Genomic DNA, 23,758 nt, shown 5'->3' on the forward strand with positions numbered 1-23,758 from the left:
GCCAAAGTGTTAATAACTGATGGAAAAAGATAATAGAGATCCTTAGAGGGAGAAGGAGGAGTAGATGTTGCAGTGAACAGTTCTCTCCAAGAGTTTCTGTACATCCCCATTAAGCAGAGGAGAGAGTCAGGATGGGGGAGAGGAGAGCACAGTGATGGCTACAGTAGTCCAGTCTGAAGGTGGGAGGAGAGGAGTGGTAGCACAGAGACACACAGCAACCAGGAGGATAGGCCTGACCACTTGCGTTCTCCAGAAGATCGCGTCCCTCCAAAGTAAGCCACCTGGGCTACAGAGACAGAGAGAGAGAGAGAGAGAGTGAGGGGCGAAACAGAGGGCAGGGAAAAGTGAGCCAACATCGGCGTCTTTACGGCTGAAAGAAAGAGAGCTCATTCACATGGGGGAGTTAGTCATGCAAGACAGTGGGGTGCAGAGAGGGGACACAGTCAGAGGAATGTTAGCACCTCTAAGCCTTTACTCAAAACCAGAGTAATTAAGGCAGCTTAAGGCATCTCGTTCTCTGGCAGTGCTTCCTTTGTTCTCTAGATCTTAATAATCCAGCTAAGTCTACCCGGACTCTGCCAGGACCACTCACCCACACAGGCTGACCCATCGTCGTTGGGCTCAAAGCCCTGGTTGCATCTCCTCTTGGCGCGGCACTTATAGCTGCCATAGGTGTTGGTGCAGATGGGGCGGTCAGAGGGGCACACAGAGGGAAACTGGGTACACTCATCTTTGTCTGAGAGGGAGGGGGGAGGTGAGGTACATGTTTCAACGAGGGCACAAGCACAGAGAGGGTCGACAGGTAGATGAATCTGTTCAACTTACCGGTGCAGCGACCGTTCTCATTCAGAGTGAAGCCGTGGCCGCACTGTAAGACACAGTCCCATCAGAGACAGGAGAGGCCTTAATTACACATCTCAGTGGTGCTCCTGCTTCCTTTTCAAACTCTGCACATACTGATGAAGTCTAACATAATGTGTGGATTTCAGTGGATCGGTGTTGTACCTCTATCTCCACAGTGGGAGTGACTTCCTCCTCGTCCCTTGGGTAGTGAATCTCCAGCACTGTGTTGATCTCTGAGGGCTCCAGGGGTCTGGCCACTGACCGACCATCAGGCCAGTACACCTCCACATTGGTGGCCACATCCTTACCTGGTCACACACACACACACACACACACATTCATATCACTATAACCTAACATTGAAGGCTCATACAGTGTGCTCAATACTGTAGGATGTCATGCCTTGTTCTCATTGATTCCTCCTTCCTCCGTTTTTCACTCACACACACATAATGAAAAAGAGTGGCACCCTCCTCCTCTCTCTCCATTAACTATTTTAATCAGGCACAGAGGAGCCCTTTCCAGAGGGCCTCTGCAGCCCTTAATTAAAGTGGCATTTTTAATGCAAACAGATCTTGAGTTAGCGAGCCAGCCAGTGATCCACTCAGCAGGTGTGCTGCCTGAGAGCCAAGGAATATTTCACCTGCTCCGCTCCCTCATGACACCCTCTCATTTAGTGGTGGGGAGCGAGTTTCACATGTCTGCAAGTAGTGACGCATTTCTGAAGCCACAGCGGTGTGGAAAGTGTGCTCTTAGCGTGTGTTCTTAGTAATCAGGCATTAAAACTTGAGGGGGCCTCCAGAGTTGATCTGTGCTTGCACAATCCTGATACTGAACAGGCTCAGTGAGCAGGGCCAGGGAGCAGCGGTGGGTGGGCTACCGTCCGAGCCTGGATGACCACCAGGAGACTGTCCTGGTGGGGTGGAGGAAAGCAGCAGGAAGAGACAGGGAGCTGGTTCCTCACAAACCGGGCGGGCTTCCAGCTGCAACACCTGTCCTCCATCTCTTCCCTCTTTGTCCACCCGGCCGGCTCCCACCCACAGAGAGCTCACTCTCCCGTGGGTGCCTAATCAGGCTGAAGGTATGAAACAATGCTTTCATTTCCCTTCTTCCTGCTTCCCTCTGTGAGACCGATTGTGTCAATTTCTGTGTCTGTGTCAACATCTCAGAGAAAGAAGCTGAATCAATTTACTGATGTATCTTTACATTCATTCTCTACAATTGAAGGATTTGTAAAAAAAAAAAAAAAAAAAAAAAAAAGTCACAAGCCACTTTTTGAAACCCTCAATTCATTATAGAAAAAAAATAACAAATGGCCTGTTAATCTTTAAAAACAGATTGGTTGCAAAGAGCAAATCCCCCCCAGTGTTACCGAGGCCAAAGTGGGCGACAGGCTCCATCTCACACAGGTATCCTGAGCCACCATCGATGATCCGTGTGTGTGGGCCGGTCTTTTTTGTGTACACAACCACTTTAGCTCCTCTGGCGAAAGCACCAAACTTGGTCCGGGGGATCACCCGCAGCCATGAGTTAGAGGTGCCCTACCGCACAACAGAGAATGTGGGTTTACTGTAGCTGACCTTCGTTTTCACTGTATACCTCCCGAGTGTCAGCCTGATGCTGAGGGTTTTAAGATGCCTCACACTCACCTGGTTGACTTTATAGACAGAGAGCGGCTGTGCTGCACTTTCACCGTGAGACACCAGCAGCTCCAGACGCCCGTCGCCGTCAAAGTCTGTGGCCACAGCTCCTGGAGATCCATCACAGTAATGATGCACTTCAGGAAACAGCCTACATAACATTTATCCTGGAAACATGGGCATTGTGCTTCAACAGTCATAGAGCTAATTATGTGGAACACGTCTTTTTTTTTTTTTTTTCCTCTCTCAAGCTCAGGAGGAAACTCTGATCCCTAGTGGAGCTCTGCTGCCATCTAATGGACAGATGTTAAAACATCAGACGTGAGCCTTGAGTCACGCTCTGCTTCTCCTCACTCCTCACTGCTGAATTGTCTGACAGTCGTTCTCCCACACTCACCAGTTCCTCGGCCCTCAGGCTCTGATGCCTCCCCAATATTCAGCTCTTCTATCTGGGGCTCTCCATGCTCCCTCCTGCTCACCCTGTCAAATCACAATATCACAGCAATTACCCAGCAATATATTTATTTGGCAGCAACTGTTATCTGTAACCAATGTAATAATTATTGTTTTATTGTTATTAACTGTATGACAACTATATTAATATAATTAATGTAGTTGTCAACATCTGAAAAAAAACAACCTCCTCCTCCTGAAGGCGCCCATAACAATAGGCTGCTGCATAAACAGACAGTGACTAATAATGTAGTAAATCACAGCAGCAATAATACATTATGTGTATGTCTTTATAGGAGATGCTATAATTGTTGACACGTGCTGTATATACTGTACAGGACAACTTAAAGAATATCATTATTCCTGCATCCATACATTATAGCGTAATAAAGCATTTATTAAATGCTTACGTACTGTTTATATATGTAAAACAAAATCAATTGTTATGGATACAATTAGCTCCACTTGACCAGTTTTACATTAGCATGTTGGATTTAACACTCCATCATGTAATGTATAGTGATATAACATCAAATAGGGGTAGGCAGCGTTCATTTGTGACGATGTATTTTAATACATGTTTTTGATAATACTTCTTATTTGAGTAGAATTAAGACGCATAGATTTTTATGGAGTATATGCTTTGCAACTTTGCAATTAAATAATATTTTAAACGTCAACGTGGCCCCGCTGTAGACATGACAAGCTGTCATGTTCCTGCAGTGAAAAGGCATTTCCAACTTTCCATGTTCTGGATGCTCCAGCAAAGACTTTAATTCTTAAGAAAACTGAACTCTTTTAATGTTTCTGCTGAGATGAGGACTCCCCTTTATAGAGGTTTTATTGAATTTACTCTGACCTACTGTATTATTGCCTGGTTTGGAAACATAAATCTGTCTGACAAGAACGGGCTTGGCAGTCTTATCAAAACCTCCACCAAGATCTCAGGGAGGATTCAGACCAACCTTTCTGCCATTTATGACAGCCAGGTCCTTAAGAGGGCTAACGGTATACTGTTCTGTCTGGACCATCCACTTCACAGGGAATTTGAGCTGTTGCTGTTTTCCAGCTCCTGTTCATAGGACTAAAATACTCCATGCATCTTTCATCCCTGTGCTATTGATATGCTAAATAGTAATCAGCAGTGACTGTTTCCTTGCACTGATCCAAGCCTATTTGCACTTGTGCACATTGCACTTTGATTAAGGTGTTTATTGTTGCATTGTTTTTATGTCGTCCTTTTGAATTTGTGTGAACCCTGCTCCAAAGCTAATTTCTCTTTGAGGACAGTTAACCTAACCTAACCTTCCACAAGTTATAATTTCATTTCACAGTGCACTGATGTGCTGATTCTGGCTGTTGAACACTACGGCTCAGCTAAACATTGATTAGTTATATAATTAGCTTGAGCACAACAGTTTGAGCTTTTCTTCAGTGCCAGAGAGCAGAGTAAAATTAGCTGAATCTTCTCCATAGTGCACGATTGAGCAGAGCCACAGGGCTGTAGAGCAGTGACCCCTGTCAGACCATCATCGTGTCCAGAAAGACAAAATATGTCCTCCAATGTCCTGACATGCAGCAATACTCTGAGCCAGGAAATCTCTGGGGCTTACACTGATTATTGATATTCAGTTTGAACTGACCCACCAGCTCATGGCAAAATTCATCATGATTGCTGCATCCTGTTCAGAAAAATATGCCAGATCAGATTTTTTATTCAGGCAGGATGAGTTTATTCTACTGTTAAGTCCTTACAATTGATATGTATCATATATTGCGTTTTGAAAGCGGAGTTCATTAATATTATCTAGAGAGGAAGCCAAACCGTGAGCCAAAAAGAGACCTAAAACTGTCTTAATGAAAGATTCATTCATGTGTGGAGAAGGAGGCGGGATGCCAGACTAGATAAGTATCCTTGGCTGGGATTTTAAAATTCTTCTCAGCTTCCAAACCCAGTTTTAGAATATTAAATCAAGATGCAAGACTTGTCCATAAAGCTCATCATCATGAACTCTATTAAAACGTATATTAGCCATATATAGCCATACTTGTGCAACATTTGTGTAGGCTATGTATGTGTGAGTGTGTGCACCTGTGTTATACAGTATATGTGTGGGTACCTGAAGAGCCTGTTGGCGGAGGGGCCCCTGTAGGCGATGTTGTTGAAGAAGACCTCCAGCTCATTGTCGTTGTCAAAGTCTGCAACAATAACAGTGCGAACCGGGGACGGCATAGAGAACTTCTGGGACGCTATGTCCTGAAAGAAGCAAAGACATGGTAAAATAGATAGTAACACTTACACACAACACACACACAAAGGACGTTCTTTCTCTGTGCTGGATATGCCTTTCTATAAGGTGAAAATTAGTCAGAAAATGCAGTGAATCAGTTAGAAAGATTCTGCTCTTCAACCAGACCTGCTCTGAGCTGCAGTGAATTGATTCACAAAATGTGTTTTTATTGCATCATTCATCACATATTTATGCACAGGGACAGTAACACTACACTTTAACTGCTTTGTTTTGTCACACCATTCATTAATCCTTTCCTTTTTCCTTTTTCACTGAATTCTAGTCTAATTTAATGACCTTTTTTTTTTTAGGTAGTAGTCACTTTAATTACCTTTTTTTAGGTAGTAGTCACTAAATACATCCAACACACTCATATTCATACAGTCAATGCTTTGTGTTATATGTTTATTTGAAATGTTATAAAATGCTAGATTATATGTTCTATAATCTAAAAGAAAACGTCAATCCCCAAAATAATTTTTTAAAAGGATTTTCACTTGAACTTTTCCAGAACCTGTTCTTTCTGTTCATTCTGCACTTATATGTTTCATTTAACAGGTGTTCAGGTGGTGTGAGCCAAGCCAGTGTGTAGAAAGGCGGTTGCATAACCCGGAACATAGGGTCACGAGTTCAATCTTCACAACAGACAACACGTCCATCAATAATCCAGTGTCCAGTCCTTGAGTTAGACACTGATCTGTCATCTGCTGCCTCACTCACTGTAAGTCACCCTGGGAAAAAGAGTTTCATGTGAAGCCTAAAGATAAGAACAAAGACTCTTTTACATCCTCTGGCAACAGAGAAGTACACTACAACTCTCCTGCCCAAAAAAGTCTCTTCAGCAGAGGAGTTTTTGCACGAGAAAGTAACAGATATCTCCTCGCTTCAGTGACACAGTGATAAGTCGGGGAAGAGTTATAGAGCAGCCCTTCACTCCCTCCAGTATTTACTCCCTGTTTTAATTATAAGGCTCATAAAGCTGCAGGGGGGGGGGGGGGGGGGGGGCTGCCACAGTGACCTTCTGCTTCTCAGGTGAAGGAGAGGGGATGGCCAACTAAGGCCACGAGGGAGAGGGGGAGCGGAACAGCTTTACATTTACTGTGCCATTAGGTGGATGGATAGATGTGCCATCAGGAAAAGGAAAGGGACTCTTACCAAAACAAAAGTGGAGCCCAGAAACACACAGGAGAAGAGGGTGAGAGGTGAGAAACTTCCCTAAATCAATTTGGTCTATAACCTAATAATACACATAATGTAAGGTAACTCACAACTTGACAAGATTTACTGCAACATGAAAATACATTTGGAAAGATTTCTGTTATGTATTATCATTTGTATTCTTCAGTGTGTGCTCCAAATTTAGTACGTTACTCATATTATTTGTTTAACTGAAAAAAAATCACTAGCTGAAATAATGGTATGAATAATTGACTGTAATTATAATTAGAATGAAAAAAAATCCTTCTAAACACCAACTCTGAATAACTTTACATTCACTGACAATAAGAAGGTTCCACATCTGGTTTTCATAGACAAAACTTCTCTGGACTTTCTCCATCTCTTTGAATACAAATTAAATATGTGTGGGAGTGTTTTTGCATGTGCATGTGCGTGTGCGTGCGTATGTTAAACCTTTTGCAAGGAAAACCTCGGCAATAGATTTTAATTAAAGCACAAACAGGCCTAATCGGCACTTTCCAATACCCAGGCAAGCTGCTGTTTCAGCCCAATTTAATTAGCGGTTTACTGGAGTGATACAACAGCTTCATTATGCATGCCAAAGGTCAATACGGGCGAGTGGGAGTGTCAGCTCGTGTGGGGGGAGAGGGGTCTTAAATGTGTTGTGGGCTTGTGATTTAACAATCTGGGTTTAAAAAAACATCGGCCGACTAATTCAATTTGTCTTCTGTGTGTTCATGTGTGTACTTGAGAGCATGTGTGTGTGTGTGTGTTTGTGAGTGTGTCATGCTGATGGAATTGCCTCTAGGCTAACCATCACACATTAACCCCTTATTTGACCCCTATAAAGATGTCTCCCGTGACGTTTATCCCTTTGGTAAAAGATGCAGTCGCGGGTGCTGACGCATAGATCACCAAGCAACAAAACCTCCGCAGATTTACACACAGCAGAGGCCGTTTCTGTCTCTTCACTGTACTTGACCAACACACACGCTCCTGCTGCTGCCGCCTGTCCCACAGGAGCCGAGTGAGAAGCTGAGTAAATCACCAGCCGTCCATCTTTAAATCCCTTTCAGCCCCCAAATTGTGTCTGCGCTGAGTCATGCTAATTCCCCAGCCTCCTACAAGCATTAATAACTCTGTGATTTAGAGATAATGTGTGAGGTTTGCTCTTAATGCTGCCAGTTCATTAGACATTGATCTGGTCAGAGGGGGGAAAAAGAGAACCACAAGCTCTGAATCACACATTCACCTTTTATTTGACCTACAGTATAAAGATGCCCACCGCTTTCTGCAGGTGTGAGGAGGCAAGAAACTTTACTCTGTGAGCATTTGGGGCAAGTAAAATATACTTTGTTTCTGTAATATATTTGTGTGCAGGGCCGTGGTATAGGGGAGAAAGGTGATGATAATTCTAGGGGCCCAGCGCCCAGTAGGGCCCAAAAAACCCCAGTAGTCTAATCTTTGTATGACTGAATTATTCTGCTTTCAGCATTCACCCGTATTTCCTTCAGGAAATGCATTCTCTAGTTCTGCATAAGACCCTGACTAATACTCATAGTAATGCTGCATTAGCATCAAAACAAAGTAGGCTAATTTTTTTTTGTTGCTTTGCGTTGCGTACGAACCAAGGGGGCAGTTGTGGGTCTGAGAAGTGAAGCTCACTTCCGCGTTCAAAAAACTGCAATCCCCTCGGATTCCTCTGGGGGCTGGTGTCAGAAGGGAGCATTCCCCATAGACCCCCATGTTAAAATCGCCGACTTTACATCCTCAGTAAACATGTTAAAAGCCTGGTGTCAGAACGTTTTTTCGTCTCAATCGATAGTTTCTACCCCCGCACACACTCTGAGGGGGGTGAATTTTTTTTTAACTCTACCGTTTTACTGTTATAAGGTTAAAACTCTGGCCAATTAGGGCGCGGAAACGTTGAGTGACAGGTCCGAGCAGCTCCGTGGACAGCTGCTTCGAGGCCAGTGGGCGGGTTCTCGGCCGGCCAATCCAACATGGCGCTGTTCAGGCCGCCATATTTGAGTCACAAAAACGACTCCCCAAAACCAATGGGTGACGTCACGGACGCTACGTCCATTCTTTTTACAGTCTATGGTACGAACTGATGAAGCCTATTGGATAAGAGGCGAAACGCCCTGACAAATACAAGTCCAGTTGCCTACGATTCAATTCGCCCAGAAAAAAACGATGACCTGGATGAATGAGAATATCCATAGACAAAGTATAGGCTAAATAAAAAATGATAATACATACGTAGCCGAAGAAAAAAAAAGTGGAAAGGGAAGGGGGAAGGGGCCCACTTTAGTCTTCTCTCAGGGGGCCCAGAATTCTTAGCAACTGCCCTGTTTGTGTGCATGTAGAGTTGTAACTGTAAATACCAGGAGCCACTTTTGAGCTCACCTTAAACTTCTGTTTGCGGTTATTCAGCTGTATGTAGAGGCGATGAGGTCCGTTCCAGTTCCCGTAGACGATGTCTGTCTTGCCGTCACGGTTGAAGTCTGCCAGAGCCACCCCTCTGCCGTGCTGCATGGGATCTTCCACACCTGCAGTTATGTGGTAATACACTTTATTATCCATGAAGCCGATGCTGTGTATCGTTGTTGCACCAGATTCACATGACACACGTGTTTAACCGCTGATGTTTCTCTCACCAGCCTGCTGCGCCACATCTGTGAACGTTCCATCTCCATTGTTCCTGAACAGGAAGTTGGGTCCGTACTCGTTGTCACAGAACACATCGGGCAGCGCCTGACTGACGATGGGCCCCACCACTACACCTCGCCCTCCTGCACACACAGAGATGATGAGAGGAAATTAGATGATTCATAAAAGAAGGTTAGTAAAATAAAACATGAAGCAGGATGGTTGTGAAAATGAACAAGATCAGCTCCATTACAAAACTGAACTGCAAGACATCATTATTGTCTTTACAGGCAATTTCCTCTGAGCAGAGCAGATACAGGCTCTGATGGGTTTCATAAACACATCTCAACACAGGCTCAAACAAATTCAAGAATGCAAAGGCACAACACATGCTGAGTCTTTTGCTTTAACCAAAAGCTAAGAGTAATTTTCTCCTTGTGAAAAGATCTTTGTGACTTTTCAATACAGTCCATATCACCCCAGGATTTTCCAATGACACTCTATAAAGTGAAGTGTCACGGTAAAGTGTCTCATCTCAGACCAGCATAGTCTAATTATGGAGCTGAAAGGGGCTTGATTGCCTTTCCACTATGCAGAGTCAGTGCTGTGAGTGAGAACTCGCTCCTGATTTAGTGGCCCGCTCCATCAGCCCAGACAAATATCACTCGCCTCCTACGGCCATAAACCACTAACGTCTCTCCAGAGATATGTAACCATTAGATATACAACTTCACTGACTGTCCCTCTGCTCTGATTAACGGCAGTTTGATGACAAAGCCATCTCTCGTACATCACTCAGAGCGAATCAGAGCCGGCTCACTCTGCCCCCCTGGTGGTTTAAATGACATCCTGCATGTAAAAGGTGATGATGATTGATTCTGTTACGCACAAATACAAAGTCGTGTCCCACTTGGAAAACTTACCTGTGCGTCAGCGTCAAGGACTTTTCAGTGGTTACAGTAAAGTATCATAGAGCGTTTTTTTTTTTTATTACTCATGATGATCTCTGAAACAAATCATGGTGAAACAGTTTATTTTGACATTTACTGTTCTCCTCTTTTATACCAAAGCATGTATCCATCACAGGATCATACTGACCCAAACCAATTTTTGTGCTATTTTTCAAAGTAAAAAAGAAAACACTTTCCACGTTCAATGACATCCCTCCAGTTTCAAATCATTCAAATGTTGGAGTTCGATTTATTAAATTCTGCCTCCTGCAAGAGGACATTCTTTTTGTAGCGAGTCGGCTTGCAAAAATAAAACAGCAAAAAAACAGGAACAGGAAAAAGTGGAATGAAAAACAAAAAATAGTTTGCATTAAAAAGCATTACACTCATTAAAATTCCAGTACAAGTCAAAAATGATTAAAAACACTGCAGCAAAGTCTAGGAGGGACTAAGACTGAGATTAAGTGTCGAGCTGTGCAGGGAGCTGGGAAACAATATATGATATAATTGAATGGTTGAATTAAATGCATTTATTACAAATGGAATAAATAATATAAATTATTATAGGTATAATTTCCTGAAACCTGTGTCTTTGCCTAGAAGACTGTGATGAATTCAGCCTTTTAAACATTATTTTATCTGGCTGTTTTCATTTGTTTAGTACTGGGCAGAATATAGAGAGAAAATGCCTGCACTATTTTCCACATTCAAATCCCCATACTAATAAATCAGTAAGTAATACCATAAACTTCCATTTAACATCCATGGAAAATAGTCTTTTGGCGTGTACCACTTGGATCCGACCGGCTCAGACTGAGCTAACTGCACATTAAAGACACAGTTCTGTAGTGGCATCCACAGCCACTTGTATTCAAACCTTCAAAGTCAGGGGGAACCACACTAGCCAGTGATAGATGCCGTCTCTGGGCTGTTGAGCCGCTCTGATGTATGTATGTGTCGCCCTTCCCCTTCGCTTCCCTGTGACTTTGACTGGAGTAAACAGCTGACGGGGCCAAAAGAGTCCACTAACACTTCTCTCTCTCTCTCTCTTTCTCTCCAGTCCTTTCTATTTTCCCTCACGCTTCCACTCATCGTGTTCTCCTTTCTTCCTCCCGCTCTTTCGTTTTTTTTTTTTCTCTGTTCTCGCCGGGCATCTCTCCAGCTCTCCTCCCGTCTAGCACCCTCTCTGTACTAAAGTCCTATATTTCAGACTCTCTGGGTACAACGAGCACATGCTCCTCTGCAGATGTCTGTATAAATCAGACTGAAGGTCCGGTAGTGCTAGATGATCTTTCATCACACACACACACACACACACACACACACACACACACACACACACACACACACACACACACACACACACACACACACACAGTCATTTCTTCATACCTACCAGTGAGCTTGTTGACTCCAGCCTCCTCCGCCACGCTGGAGAGGGCAATGACACCCTGTGAAAGGTCACTCGCTGCCTCGTCCATTTCTATGAGGGCATGAGGACCCACGCTGCCACTGGCATAGTTAGCTATGTAGATAGCATAACGCCCTGTACCCTGGGAGAAAAAGCAAATATTTTTATTCAGTGAAGTTATTTTTCTTCCATTTTTTGATAAACATAATTTTCGTACTCTCAGTTGCCCCAGAAGTCATAAATATGAAGTTATACTTTGTCCTTTAGGCTGAGAAAACACCACGCTGTGGCTGGAAAATCAGGTCAAGAAAAATATCTATGTACACTGCACGCCTTTTATTCTGAAGTTTGCTGTTTACTGTTTTCCTTGAAACTTATTGCACTTGTTTTCTGCAAGTAGTCTGTTGTAGCGTCCTTAGCTGTGCTGCACACCTGCCCCTGCACGTGAGTGTGTAGTCCACACAGTGATTTACATTTGATTTAGTAATATCATTTGTAAAGCAGAGCCATGAGAAATTCAGCAGAACCTTTAACGGTTCACCAAAATGAGAAAACAAAGAAACCATATATTTTTCAACTTAGCGTCACTGGAATTTAGCTGCTTGTCAGGGTTTTAGATGCGTGTGTGTCTGTGGATTATCTAAAAGCACACAGTAAAAACACATTGTTAATGGGTTTTTTAAAATGCAGCTCTTCAGTGCTGTCGGCACCACAAACACGGTTTCATTCACCTCCTTTGTGTTGGGCTGGAGGCAGAAACAATGTCTTAAAACCTACTCGCATAAAACCAAAACAACATATGGCTTAATATAGCTGGAAGTACATGAGAAAATATTTTCTGTTATTAGGGAACAGATCATTGGGCAATATATGATTTTCCTCCATATTGTCTACAAATCCCAAAACAAGACCAAACCCATCAATATGTGAGTTTGTATCTCTGAGCTTTCTGACTTCCCTCTGTCACTCTCAGCCTGAAGCCCATGGGTGTCTACTGATGATGAGGATGAAATAAATTATGTTATGTGTGTCATTTTGTAGAACAGCTTGGCACATTACAGAGATATTGATCTTTTGCTTCATTATTTTTCACTTACAATGTAGCTTTTAGCATATAGGAGTATATTGTTAGGAACTATTTTCATTTTAGTGAGTATTTATTGTAGTAGGCAGTTTGTGTGTGGAATTATATGTTGTCCAGCCATGCAGCTCTACAACAGTAATAAGTTAAATCAGGCTTTGGCTACAAAGACAATACTTGTTAGTAAGATCGTTGTTCTCGAGACGTATCCCTTATAACCATCTTTTAAAAATTATTTTCCATCTCTGAATATTATCTGCATATTTTCACCTTTTCCCTGTCCTAACCTTTTCTTTCCCCTTTATCTCCCCTCGCTCTGTTTCCTATTCTTTACTCCCTCTTTCTCTGCCTCTCTCCCTACTCCTTCCTCTGCCTCCCTTTGGAGATTAATTTCACACTCCATTATCAGTCAGAGTCCCTGCAGACACAAACTCACAGACGGAACCATGCTAATAGACTACACACTCAATTCCAATGAGCTTTCCCACCAGGCCTAACATATTTCAGTCAATACAAACACGTGCACATAATGCAAACGCACACACAATGCACGCCATCATCTCACCATTTGCATTCACCTTACTGTATTTTTACAAGACAAGAAAAGCAAATGAGTCTAGGTGATGTAAATGTCATCAAGCGTCACATTATGGCTGGCTGAGGTGGGAGGAGTGGGTAGCACTTTCTCTTTCTCTCTCACACACACACACACTCACACAGACACACACACTTAGAACTTGACAAAAAGGGAATGAACTACAATGAAGGCCACTGGCAGTTACTTAACAAACTTAAAAGTCAATGATTTTTCAATAAGTCCTCACCCAAGGCAAATTTCTGTCACTGGTATTGGCGTTGTGAATAGTGTGACATGCATGCCTGCGGAGTACATGTTGGTGCAGGGATATGTGACCGCGTGCCCTTTACAGCGATCGCGGCGATTACCGCACAGCCCCCATCCCTGATGTAACGTTTCCATTTCTCCCCGTTCAAAGGAAACATATGGCTTTTTGCGCTGCCTGTCAAATATATTTCACTTTTTCTTCCTTTTAAAACCCACTCACTGTCAGAAGCTCCATCCTCTGCTCTGCCGGTGCAAAGTGACCCGATCCATCAGTTCAATGCGAGACCCCCTCAATATGTCACCTTCATCAGTTTGTAAAAGACTAATGATTGGACGTCACTCTCAAGGAGACTGGGAGAGAGGCGAAATGGTTGGATGACTAATTATTCCTCTTTCTTCCTGGATGATAACACTTTATTTATGAGTAAACAGGACCAAATGCATTAGCTCGTCAACCAACAGGGCAACATGCTCTGTGTTTGGCCAGTGTCACCTCCTGCTGTTGTTCAAAATCTGCTCAACAATAGGAAAATGTAATCTCTCTGTCTTTCTCTCTCCTTCTCTTTCCGCCTGTCTGCTGGAACCAGCATGGAAGAACACGCATCAGGGTTTTTGGCTTCCCGTAAAAGCATCAGCCATTAAAAGTAGATATCTCTCCAATCGCTTTGGCACCTGCATAACCTATCAGTGCTCAGTGAGATGGGACTGTGGTTAAAAAGAAAATCTATTGTAATCCCAACTGTCCTCTTCCCACTATTACCTCCTTTGTCCCGTCCCCCCTGATTGGAAGTGAGAACTGTACGCGTGGGCACGAGATAAGAGACAAAGAAAGTGTGAGCGTGTCAGTCAGAGCGAGAAAAAAAACTGGAGTAAAGGAAGTGGAAAGAGAGAGGAAAACAACGAGAAAGGGACTAAGAGAGAGAAAGAGAAAGAGAAAGAGAGAGCAAATGTTAGTAGTGTGCAGTCATCACTCCTCCCCTCGTAAGATGTTCTATAAAACAAACGAGGCCTGGCTGCTGTAATTACACTGGTGCGATGGACAGAAGAGAGAAAATGGCACACCATTCCCCCCAAATGAACTGTCATAGCACATGCTGAGAAGGGCGGTGTAGGCAGGGCATGAGTTATCACTGGTAAACAAACAGAAGCAGCCATGCATGTACACAGAAGACACTCTGGGGAGTTTGTGTGTGTGTGTGCGTCCGTGCTGCGAATCTGCATCTATACTCGTGCTCCGTGTGCGTATATGCGATTGTGTGTGTGTGTGTGTGTGTGTGTGTGTGTGTGTGTGTGTGTGTGTGTGTGTGTGTGTGTGTGTGTGTGTGTGTGTGTGTGTGTGTGTGTGTGTGTGTGTGTGTGTGTGTGTGTGTGTCGTACCTTTCTGTCCACACAGGCCACTGAGCGCCCAGCCACACGGTTGGCTACGTCTCTGTGTTCGTTAATGTCATCGTTCAGTAGGTCTTCAAAGCGTCCATTACGGAACTTAAACAGCTTGTCAGAATATGTTGCCTGACCTTGATGCGGAGAGACGTTTGTGAGAGTTGAACACAGGCTGTTGCGGAGAGTAAAGAGTTATTATACAATGTGAGAACTGTGTGTGATTGGAAACACCAGAGCAGGCAGCTGTGGCTGAAAGTGAGGAATGCGATACGGGAGTTTTTGTAAAAATGATAGAGCTGAGGTGTTGCAGGTTTGGCAGTGTGCGCTCTCTAGCTCTCAGATTGATTAATAGCAGCACAAAGCTTGTCTGTTATCTGATGAAGACTCCGATGAGATAAGCTTAATATCTGCATACTGATTCTCCTGCTTTGTCTCTGTACAAGAAAAGACTTATAATCCCTTTGTGAGTGACGCGTCTGTATATATTTTTACACAGCTTGTACTGTACCAGAGAAGGCGTTATTGGTGTTGAGGACATAAATCTCCTCCCGACCGTCTCCGTCGATGTCACACGCTGTCACTCCGATGGCGTTGCCTTGTCGGTCTCTCAGGGCGTAGAAAGGGGAGCTCGGGTTGTCAATGGCAATGTTGACAAGCCGCTTACTCTGCTTGTCATACTTCAGCACCAGGTTTGGGCCGTTGTAGCTGTCAACAGACACCAGTGGCAAAATGTTGTTTGTTCATTACATAAGACTGTCAGCAAGAATTTTACAGGATGAATCATTCATTGCCATTTATATTCTACAAGTCATGCGTCTTGACTAATGAGGCTGCCTAAAAAGCCTGAAAACAATTTCATGATGCTTCATTTATGGCTGAAATCATTCAGCTGTTGTAGAATTGGATTTTGAAAGCTCCAGAAGACTTCAGAGAAGTTGAAAGATGGCATGTTTGACTGGCCAAGTCTGTTTTGTGGCAGGAAAAGAGCAAAGATTTACAACAACAGAAATCCTGCACATGGAAAGATGTCAGGTTATTAGACCTGAGGCTGCTATTAGCATCGATTTGCTGCTAAACTGCTAAATCCTGATTGGTGCTCAGGCTAATATGACATCATCCTATGAGTGAGACAGAAACCAGTGAGAGAACCACAGCCAAACAATACAGAAAAATCTTGATTCAAACTAACATTGTTTGAATGTTGCATTTTTTGTGTTCAGGACCTTAGCAGACTTTAACAAGATGTGTTGTCTAGTATAAGTTAAGGTTAATTGCCCATAAAGTTGGAATAATTCCTATCGAAAGGTTCATTGTGTTTTAATTTTCACAGTGATATGTTTGGAAGAGATTGATCAATAAAGTTTTGAGGACATATACAATTTATCCATCAAGAATAAATCACATTGTAGGCATGAAAAATATTTTATTTCAGCTTTATGGGCAACTGTGTATTAAACACAGATACAGCATAACCCGATTATTTATTGATTATTGATTCTCAATGTTCTTCATTGTCCCACTTAAATTAATCATGCTGTTACTGTAACAGGTGAGGTTGAATCAACACGGTGCAATCAAAATTAAACTTTTCCTTAATATTTTTTATATTCCATACATTTCGAGATTCCAGAAAAAGAGACTCTGCTAAGGAGACGATGATGACAGAGCCACAGAGGAGAGGAGGGGAGAAAATCTCACCGTTAGTTAGTTAGTAACAGCTCAAGAATGAAAAGTGGGACCATTGTGACTGTATGTGACTCATCCAATCATCGTCTATTCTCTGATAATAGTGTTATTGAAATAATAAAATCAAATTTATCAATTAATCAAATCAAATCAAAGTTATGCTTAATCGCTAAAGGTCAAAAACAGCAGTATATTAAACTCAACCTCTCCATTTTCACATTCTTCTAACCTCAGATGAACTCACATCCTTTTAAAAGGCTCTGTGATGCCCTCCTGTCCAGCAGACCTGCTGAATGTGATGGCTTGGCTAAATTACATTTATTAAGCAGGGTCATTTTGGTGCATCTATATTCTGTTAAGCACTGAGAAATTCATTGCTGCTTCACTGGGTAGAGGCAAGCTTGCCAAACTGCTCCCATCAATGGCGCTCTATCCAATCACATCTATTTTCATCAGCTGAGTGAGCCTCTGGGCACCCTTACCAACTCTCGTCTTTTGCCTTTGCTTTTAACCTTTAGCTCGGAAAATGACACTGCACTGGTATTTTGGAATGAGCAGTTCATTAGTTGCTCCACCTGTGTGTTAGGAAAAAATTTAAGCACTCTTGTATTGCTTTGTGGAAGAGCAAGCATTTCTCACCCGGCTACAAAAATCTCCAGGGCTCCATCGCCATCCACATCAGTGACGGCGACGCCGTAGTTGAGTTGGGTGGGGTTGTTTTCGTAGTCAGGAGGAAGGACGGTCTTGGTTACAGCTGAGAACATGGGCTCCGATCGCTGAGCCGAGGAGTGTACAGGCAGGAAGAAAACCAGCCACAACAACATCCTCACCTAAAAGGAGAGAACACACCACTGATCAACAGCTGAGATTGAGGAAGCCGACCATCATGTTGTACGCCTTGTTTATATCGCACCCAAAAAACTACCACTTCTGCATCCTTCATAGAATATATTCACTTTGCACTAAAAAAGGCAGAACAAGGCCACTTTGTCACTGCAGATAACACAAAGAACAATTTGCGTCCCACTCTCTGCAACTGCACCAAAGCGCACATTTGTTCCCGCCGTTGAGGTAAATAAAAGCCTTTGGTCATACGTTGTCTTGCAAACTGCAACTCCTGTAATTCTCCAAATCCATTGTGAGGGAAACATCAGTGTATTGTTTTGCAGAGCTCTCTGCTGTACTCGTATACAAAGATGAAGATATACCACTGCAATCAGCAGCACTCTGCAAGCTCAGATATGAACAACCGATCACATGCAGACAGGCTGAGGAATTACAGGACAGAAAATCCATACGTAGAGCAGGGCATCAGCCAGAAGCCAAGTGAGCCCAGAGGAAACCAATACAACCTGAGAGAACAGACCTGAGGAGTTCTGTCCAGAGGGAGGGTCACCAACTCTAAATTGGGAAATCTTCTTTGAATAAAAGGCCTGTGTGATGTCTTAAGTGTTGTTTCAGTTGTCAGCAGATAAAAGGTGAATGTAGAGATATTGATTGAATTGACTGGTGAAGTGCAGGCAGGTAGAGGTGGAGCTTCTGATGCTCGAGCTGAGACGGGAGAAGAGAAAATGACTGAGAGGAGAAAGGAAAAAGGAAGGTCACCTCCTTAAGGCTAAAATAAAACACTCATCAGCAGCCGCAGTGCAAAAACTTTACACAAGCAACACACACACAAAGTAAATGGTATTTACAAGCTGACAACTTGATTTGCACTGCCTGGATTTATGAACCCAGCCTTCATCATAACACTCATTCCATCTGTAATGCCATTGAGGCGTTCCCATCTCTGCTGCTGATTCTCCCTCTCTGCTCCACGTGTCCAGGTGATGTATGGCTCTTTAACATCTCCCTCAACAATTCAATTTAAGATAAAAAACCACATTGCTGTTTGAATGATACTCCCAAAAGCACATGGGTAGGCGGCGGGGGGGGGGGAAGCACCTCTGATGACACCCGCAGGAATACAACCAGGGCTCATGCTAGCTCTCCAAGGCAGGCGGCGCGGCGATAACGCAGGCTGGAGAGCTGGTAGCGATGTAGACTGTGGCTGTTAGCAACAAGGGTTAATTAACAACACCGGGAGCTCCAGATGAGGCAGTTTCTTCCCATTAGAGCGGGATGTAATGACAAATGAGCAGAGCCGTTGCAGACCACAGAAGGCAGCTTTACTCGCTCGCTCATATTCTCTGTGTTAGATAGGGGTGCTGGGCTATAAATTAAAAAGAGGAGGAAAAGGACACTTGAAAAGTAAAAAGAAAAGTATGTTAGAAAAGGGTACAATCCCTTGGAATATCTTTGTTGGTGAAGATGCACTTGAAGAATCCTTTTAAGATAAACAATTAGAGGACAAAACAACTACCTTTGGATACTACAGGTGGACAGCTGAGATTGAGTGTCCATACAAATGAGGATTAAGTGTAAGAGAGGGCTAAACTACTCCAGGACTGCAGTCATATACCAAGGCCTATATATAGTATATACAGTATATCTCTCTGTTCAACACTAGTCTGAAAACCAAGAAAAAAGTTACCTGTCTCCAATAATTCCATACAAAGTAATATCTGGATGGATGAGGGAGGTAAAAGAGAGGACAGGAGAGTGGTTGGGACCATTGGGGACCGGCCTGATGAAATGGTGTTGTACTACATTATCCAGTCAAGGACACATCTTCGCTTTGTCCCGCATTCACTGCGGTAAAAACCAAGACACTCCATTTGAGTCGTCCAGTAATATTGCAATGTGACTTTTCTTACTAGCTAAGATTCATAAAACATTTGAAGCACTCATGGGGGTTTGGGGATGTAACATCTGCAGGGTCAACAACTGTCTGTCCCGCTGTGAGGACGGGAAGCATCAAATAAAGTCATTTGTAGTAAAGCATGAAATAGCTCCGGAAAAAATGTTGTCTGAAGCAGAGAAATGTTTTTCGATTTGGTTATTTATGGTGGCATTAAGAGGCCATTACCAAAGCGTGCAACATCAGCATGTGCTTTCTGGAGCGTTCAAGCCCAGCTCTGATCCTGATAACACTGCGACAAAGAGCCGGCAACATCTTCAGTTTCAAACACACACACACACACACACTTCCATAAGCTCTTCTCTGTGAAGGGCACTCACTGCAGAACACACACACACACACACACACACACACACACGTTAAGTGCTGTACCAGTCTCATTGAATTACACTGAGCAGTCTCTATGAGCAATCAACAATTACCATTAATGTTGGGCTCCAATTCATTCATCACTTACCACATTTAATATCGATCAATCAAACGCCTCATTCAGGCAGACACAGAGTGTAACAACTCATTGAAGGACCTCATCTGCTTTACAGCCAAACACTGACCACAGCTGCACTTTAAAACAGTTTATATGGAGATATTTTTATATCATGAACCCAACTTAATGATAAGTTGTGGGACTTTTTGTAGAGTTCCCACAATATAATACATGATGCTACAGTAAATAACTTCTATCTATCTATCTATCTATCTATCTATCTATCTATCTATCTATCTATCTATCTATCTATCTATCTATCAGCATCAAATTAGATACAGTACACAAAGCTTATGAATGTGGTATTAAATTAGAAACTGTGGAAGAAATGATCACAAAACTCTTTTCAATAGGGGAAAACTGCAGCAATAAAAAGTCAATTTTCCAATAAAACCTGCCATCATCTCACACTCTGCTCATCGGCAGCTTTTTTTTTTTCTTTTTTTTTTCAGGGGATCCACTTTTGTGTGAGGCAGCGCTTAATCCGTGGCAGTTAATATAGGCGGTGATAAAACAAGATTACGGACTATTTTACTCAATATTGATAAAGCAACCTCTAAAATCGGAATTTATTAGTTCTGACAAGAAAGTTGCGTTCAAATCAGGACGGAGATCAACTTTTCTCGGGGCTCCTCCTGCAGTAGATCCCAGCGGAGCGCTACAATGCTCCTGAACACAGAGCGAGGAGGCAGCAGCTTCAGCAGCAGCATCAAGCAAACTCAGGTACTCACAGATGCAGAGATGCTCGGGAAACTCCGACAAAAAATCCTCCAGCGATTGACAGCGAGGAGAGAGAGGGAGACACCGTCAGCTTAATTGTGCCGTGAATGCCGCAGTTATCTCAAGGGTTTTTCCCCCCACTTATTCCCTTTACACAACTTCCAAAAGATTTGCTTTATGAAATCACTTGTGTGAGATTTGAGCCAATCGCCGGACAGCGTGTGGAATATTTAAACGCGCAGCCAATGGCGGAGCTGGGAACCGGTGGGTGGGCGTGTCCCCAGGTGTTGATTATGACATGGCAGCGGGGGCGCAGCTGAGATCAGGATGCAGAGCTTCCTCGGTTCACTAGAGATGCTCTGACTCCTGCTCACGTGCAATTAGGCTGACATCCTCTCTTTTATCAGAGATGTTCTATGTTGTATACTGTCGTTGGACTTGTTCCAATATTAGATTTTCATTTGTTGATTTATAGCCTAATGATTCATTTAATTTCCCAACTCTTTTATTTACGTACAGTAGATTAAATGATACTAAATACTTTTTTTCATATTTAAACCATCAGAGCAGAGATACCAAAGGAGACAGATAGTGACAGTTTTCTTATTGTAGAGGGAGATTACTCCTGTGGGCTTCACACAGCAGCCCCTCTGTCAAACCACATTGCGTCTTTCAAGGGTAAAATCTTGATGCATACGCAGCTGTGAAGTCTAAATCTGGATTTAGTGGCTCACTGATTTGAATGGAACCTGATATGGAGGAGTTTAACAACCTGTGTTGTTTACATTATCACAGTCGAGTTGTCATATCTTTGCGTTCACATCGGTTTGATTCTGTCCCTGCAAAGGAAACACTGCAGTTTATAAACAAACATAATCAGCTTATGTTCTTATTAACAGTTCATAAACACATCTCTTTTTTCCCATCCTCAAAAACTCAAATCTTTTGTTTTATTTGTGAATATGACTTTTTACACAAAAACATTAGTTGCCTTAAGGTTTGTAGTTTTATGTAGTAATAAAACTGACTGAATGAGAGAAACTGATTCAAGTAATTAACTAAGCATGAGTTATTAAATTTCTTTTTTGCGTGTCAGTGTGTTATCCATTGAGCTTCAGAATGGCATCGCATTTGCAATAGCTGCAATCATCAAAAGTAATAAATACTTATTTTTCAGGTTGATGAGCAAAATCATAGTGTTCTGTCTGTCTTACAGCAGACACCATTTTGTGTGTGTGTGTGTGTGTGTGTGTGTGTGTGTGTGTGTGTGTGTGTGTGTGTGTGTGTGTGTGTGTGTGTGTGTGTGTGTGTGTGTGTGTGCGCGTGTGTGAGGGAGAGAGAGAGAGTTTGCAGGTTTACTGCTGCCAGATGTATAATTCTTATGTCATGCTCCAGTGAGTCCAGCCTCCCAGAGACCCCCAATGAAATTAGTTGTGTGTGTGTGTGTGCGTGCGTGTGTGTGTGCGTGCGTAGGGTTGCGTACAGCCTGGTGAAATGAGATGTTCACATCCCAAGGACGTCTCCCACCATAATTTAAACTCACTGGTGCTGGAAGACTTCAAACCGAAAGTGCTGAAGTCATAAACCAGTGCACTTCTGTCTTTACTGTTATTGTCTGTGATCTACTGGTGTAAATCCACAGGCAGGTGGCTGTGACTCAAACAATGCAAATAGCAGGGCACAAACGTTGAGCTTTGCCACGCTGTGATTAGTACATATTGGCTGCGAGCTGTAAAATTAAGCTAAAGACCTCAAGTCAGCACTGCTGTTAGTTGTTTTGATTGCTCTTGAGTTGCAGTTTATCTGCTCCATTTGATTTACAGGCTGCGGTTCTCTGACATGATCACACAATGTGAATGGTTAGAGAGAGGGAGCATCCTCCGAGCCGGACTAACCGCAGCACATGATACCTCCAGCCGGTTCCTTCCTGATCTACAGTCTCTCTCACAGCGGAGACCAGCGTGTTTTTATTTACGAGGGGACAAAGAGACATCTATCAGCACTGAGCTGAAGCCGGTGACAGTGTATAGTGTGACTTTGAGGCGGAGAGTGAATTGTATTCCTTTCCCTGGGGCAAACTGGGGCATATCCCAGACAATATGTTGTGGTCTGGGGCCGTCTCTATCAGCCACACACACTCATACCTGCTCTTCTCACCACCTTAACTCACCCTCACTTGTCTCCAAGGTCGTGCCCCCCTCTTCCTTCCCTCCCTCCCTCCCTCCCTTTCCCTACTTAGACGCAATGATCTTAAAATAGAGCTTCTTTAAGTGAAGATGAAGAATGTAGAAAGCTCAAGGGAAGAATGGGGAAGGGAGGGGCTTTTACTACAGCATGGAGAAATGTCCCCTTTCCTCTTTAAGAGCTGTTGAAAGATGTATAGTGCTACAGCATCATGATGAATCCCTCCGTGGTGGATAGGAGAACACTTCTCATATCATTAAGCATTAGTAATGGTCTCGGTGCTGCGTCCCCCCCACCCCTGGCAGGGTTGCCTGGTGTTCACTCCTCTGGCTAACAGGCCTGCTGGCTAACTACAGTTTCCCACTGCTGCTGCTGCTGCTCAGCTGATACAAGAGTCAGCTCTCTGGAGCAATGTTTAGTGAAGCAGCCACATCCAAATGTATCTTCATCAGTTGTTCTCTCTGAGTTATTTTGAGCATTTACTCGTTTTGTACTCGTAGCCACAAAATGAACACTGATGTTTTTCAGAATTATATGATGAGCAGCTGAAGCAAAGAGAATAACAATGTTTCTCCACATATAGGATCTGTGTAGAAAAGTAATATTTTATTGTAAGACTATTCCAGCAGTGTTGAGTTTTTCTGATGCAGCAGAGGCAGATATCATGACTCGTAGTCCCTGTCATGGGTAAAACTTCAAAAACATTAGATCTTCTATTTAACATCACTTTGTAGATTTAGTTGTTATATCTGTCAGTTTTGACAGCCCCAGTTTGTAACACAGGCTTTATGATTTTTTTTCCAAGCTCAACCTAAGAAGTGAAGGTACTCACCACATGCAGACTTACAGTACATTTTGTTTTCAAGGCTGCTTGCATAGTTGCAAATTCATGAAAAACATACAGTAGGCATATGCTAACATAGGCTACACATATACAAATGAAAATGTAATCCACACACATACACACACACCTTGCAAAATGTTACATGACGTAAGGGGAGAACCTCATAGTGAGCACTTGAACAACTAGTGATTAATACTCAAGCTTTTGAGGCAGATTGAAACATTTCAGGAGGAAAATACACTGTGTTGTATGAGCTGTTTGCTGTTGCCATGCAAAGTCTACTTAAATGAAGTGTTTGTGATTAGTGTTGATG

General features: G+C 43.0%; 1 protein-coding gene across 1 annotated transcript; it reads right to left on the minus strand.

The window, feature by feature from the left end:
• Nucleotides 1-158: 158 nt before the first annotated feature.
• LOC310997858 (cartilage acidic protein 1-like) lies at nt 159-19,465 on the minus strand (the record flags this gene model as incomplete). The annotated part of the gene is made up of 15 exons (XM_083987679.1): nt 159-286; nt 593-736; nt 826-868; nt 1,006-1,151; nt 2,216-2,384; nt 2,493-2,593; nt 2,881-2,963; nt 5,057-5,193; nt 8,816-8,958; nt 9,067-9,201; nt 11,405-11,561; nt 14,722-14,853; nt 15,228-15,429; nt 17,050-17,240; nt 19,379-19,465. 15 exons carry the CDS (start codon nt 19,463-19,465, stop codon nt 159-161), a joined length of 1,998 nt encoding a protein of 665 aa, XP_083843805.1.
• Nucleotides 19,466-23,758: the final 4,293 nt, after the last annotated feature.

Source organism: Trachurus trachurus (genome assembly GCF_905171665.1).
Source record: "Trachurus trachurus genome assembly, chromosome: 15".
Lineage (NCBI taxonomy): Eukaryota > Metazoa > Chordata > Actinopteri > Carangiformes > Carangidae > Trachurus > Trachurus trachurus.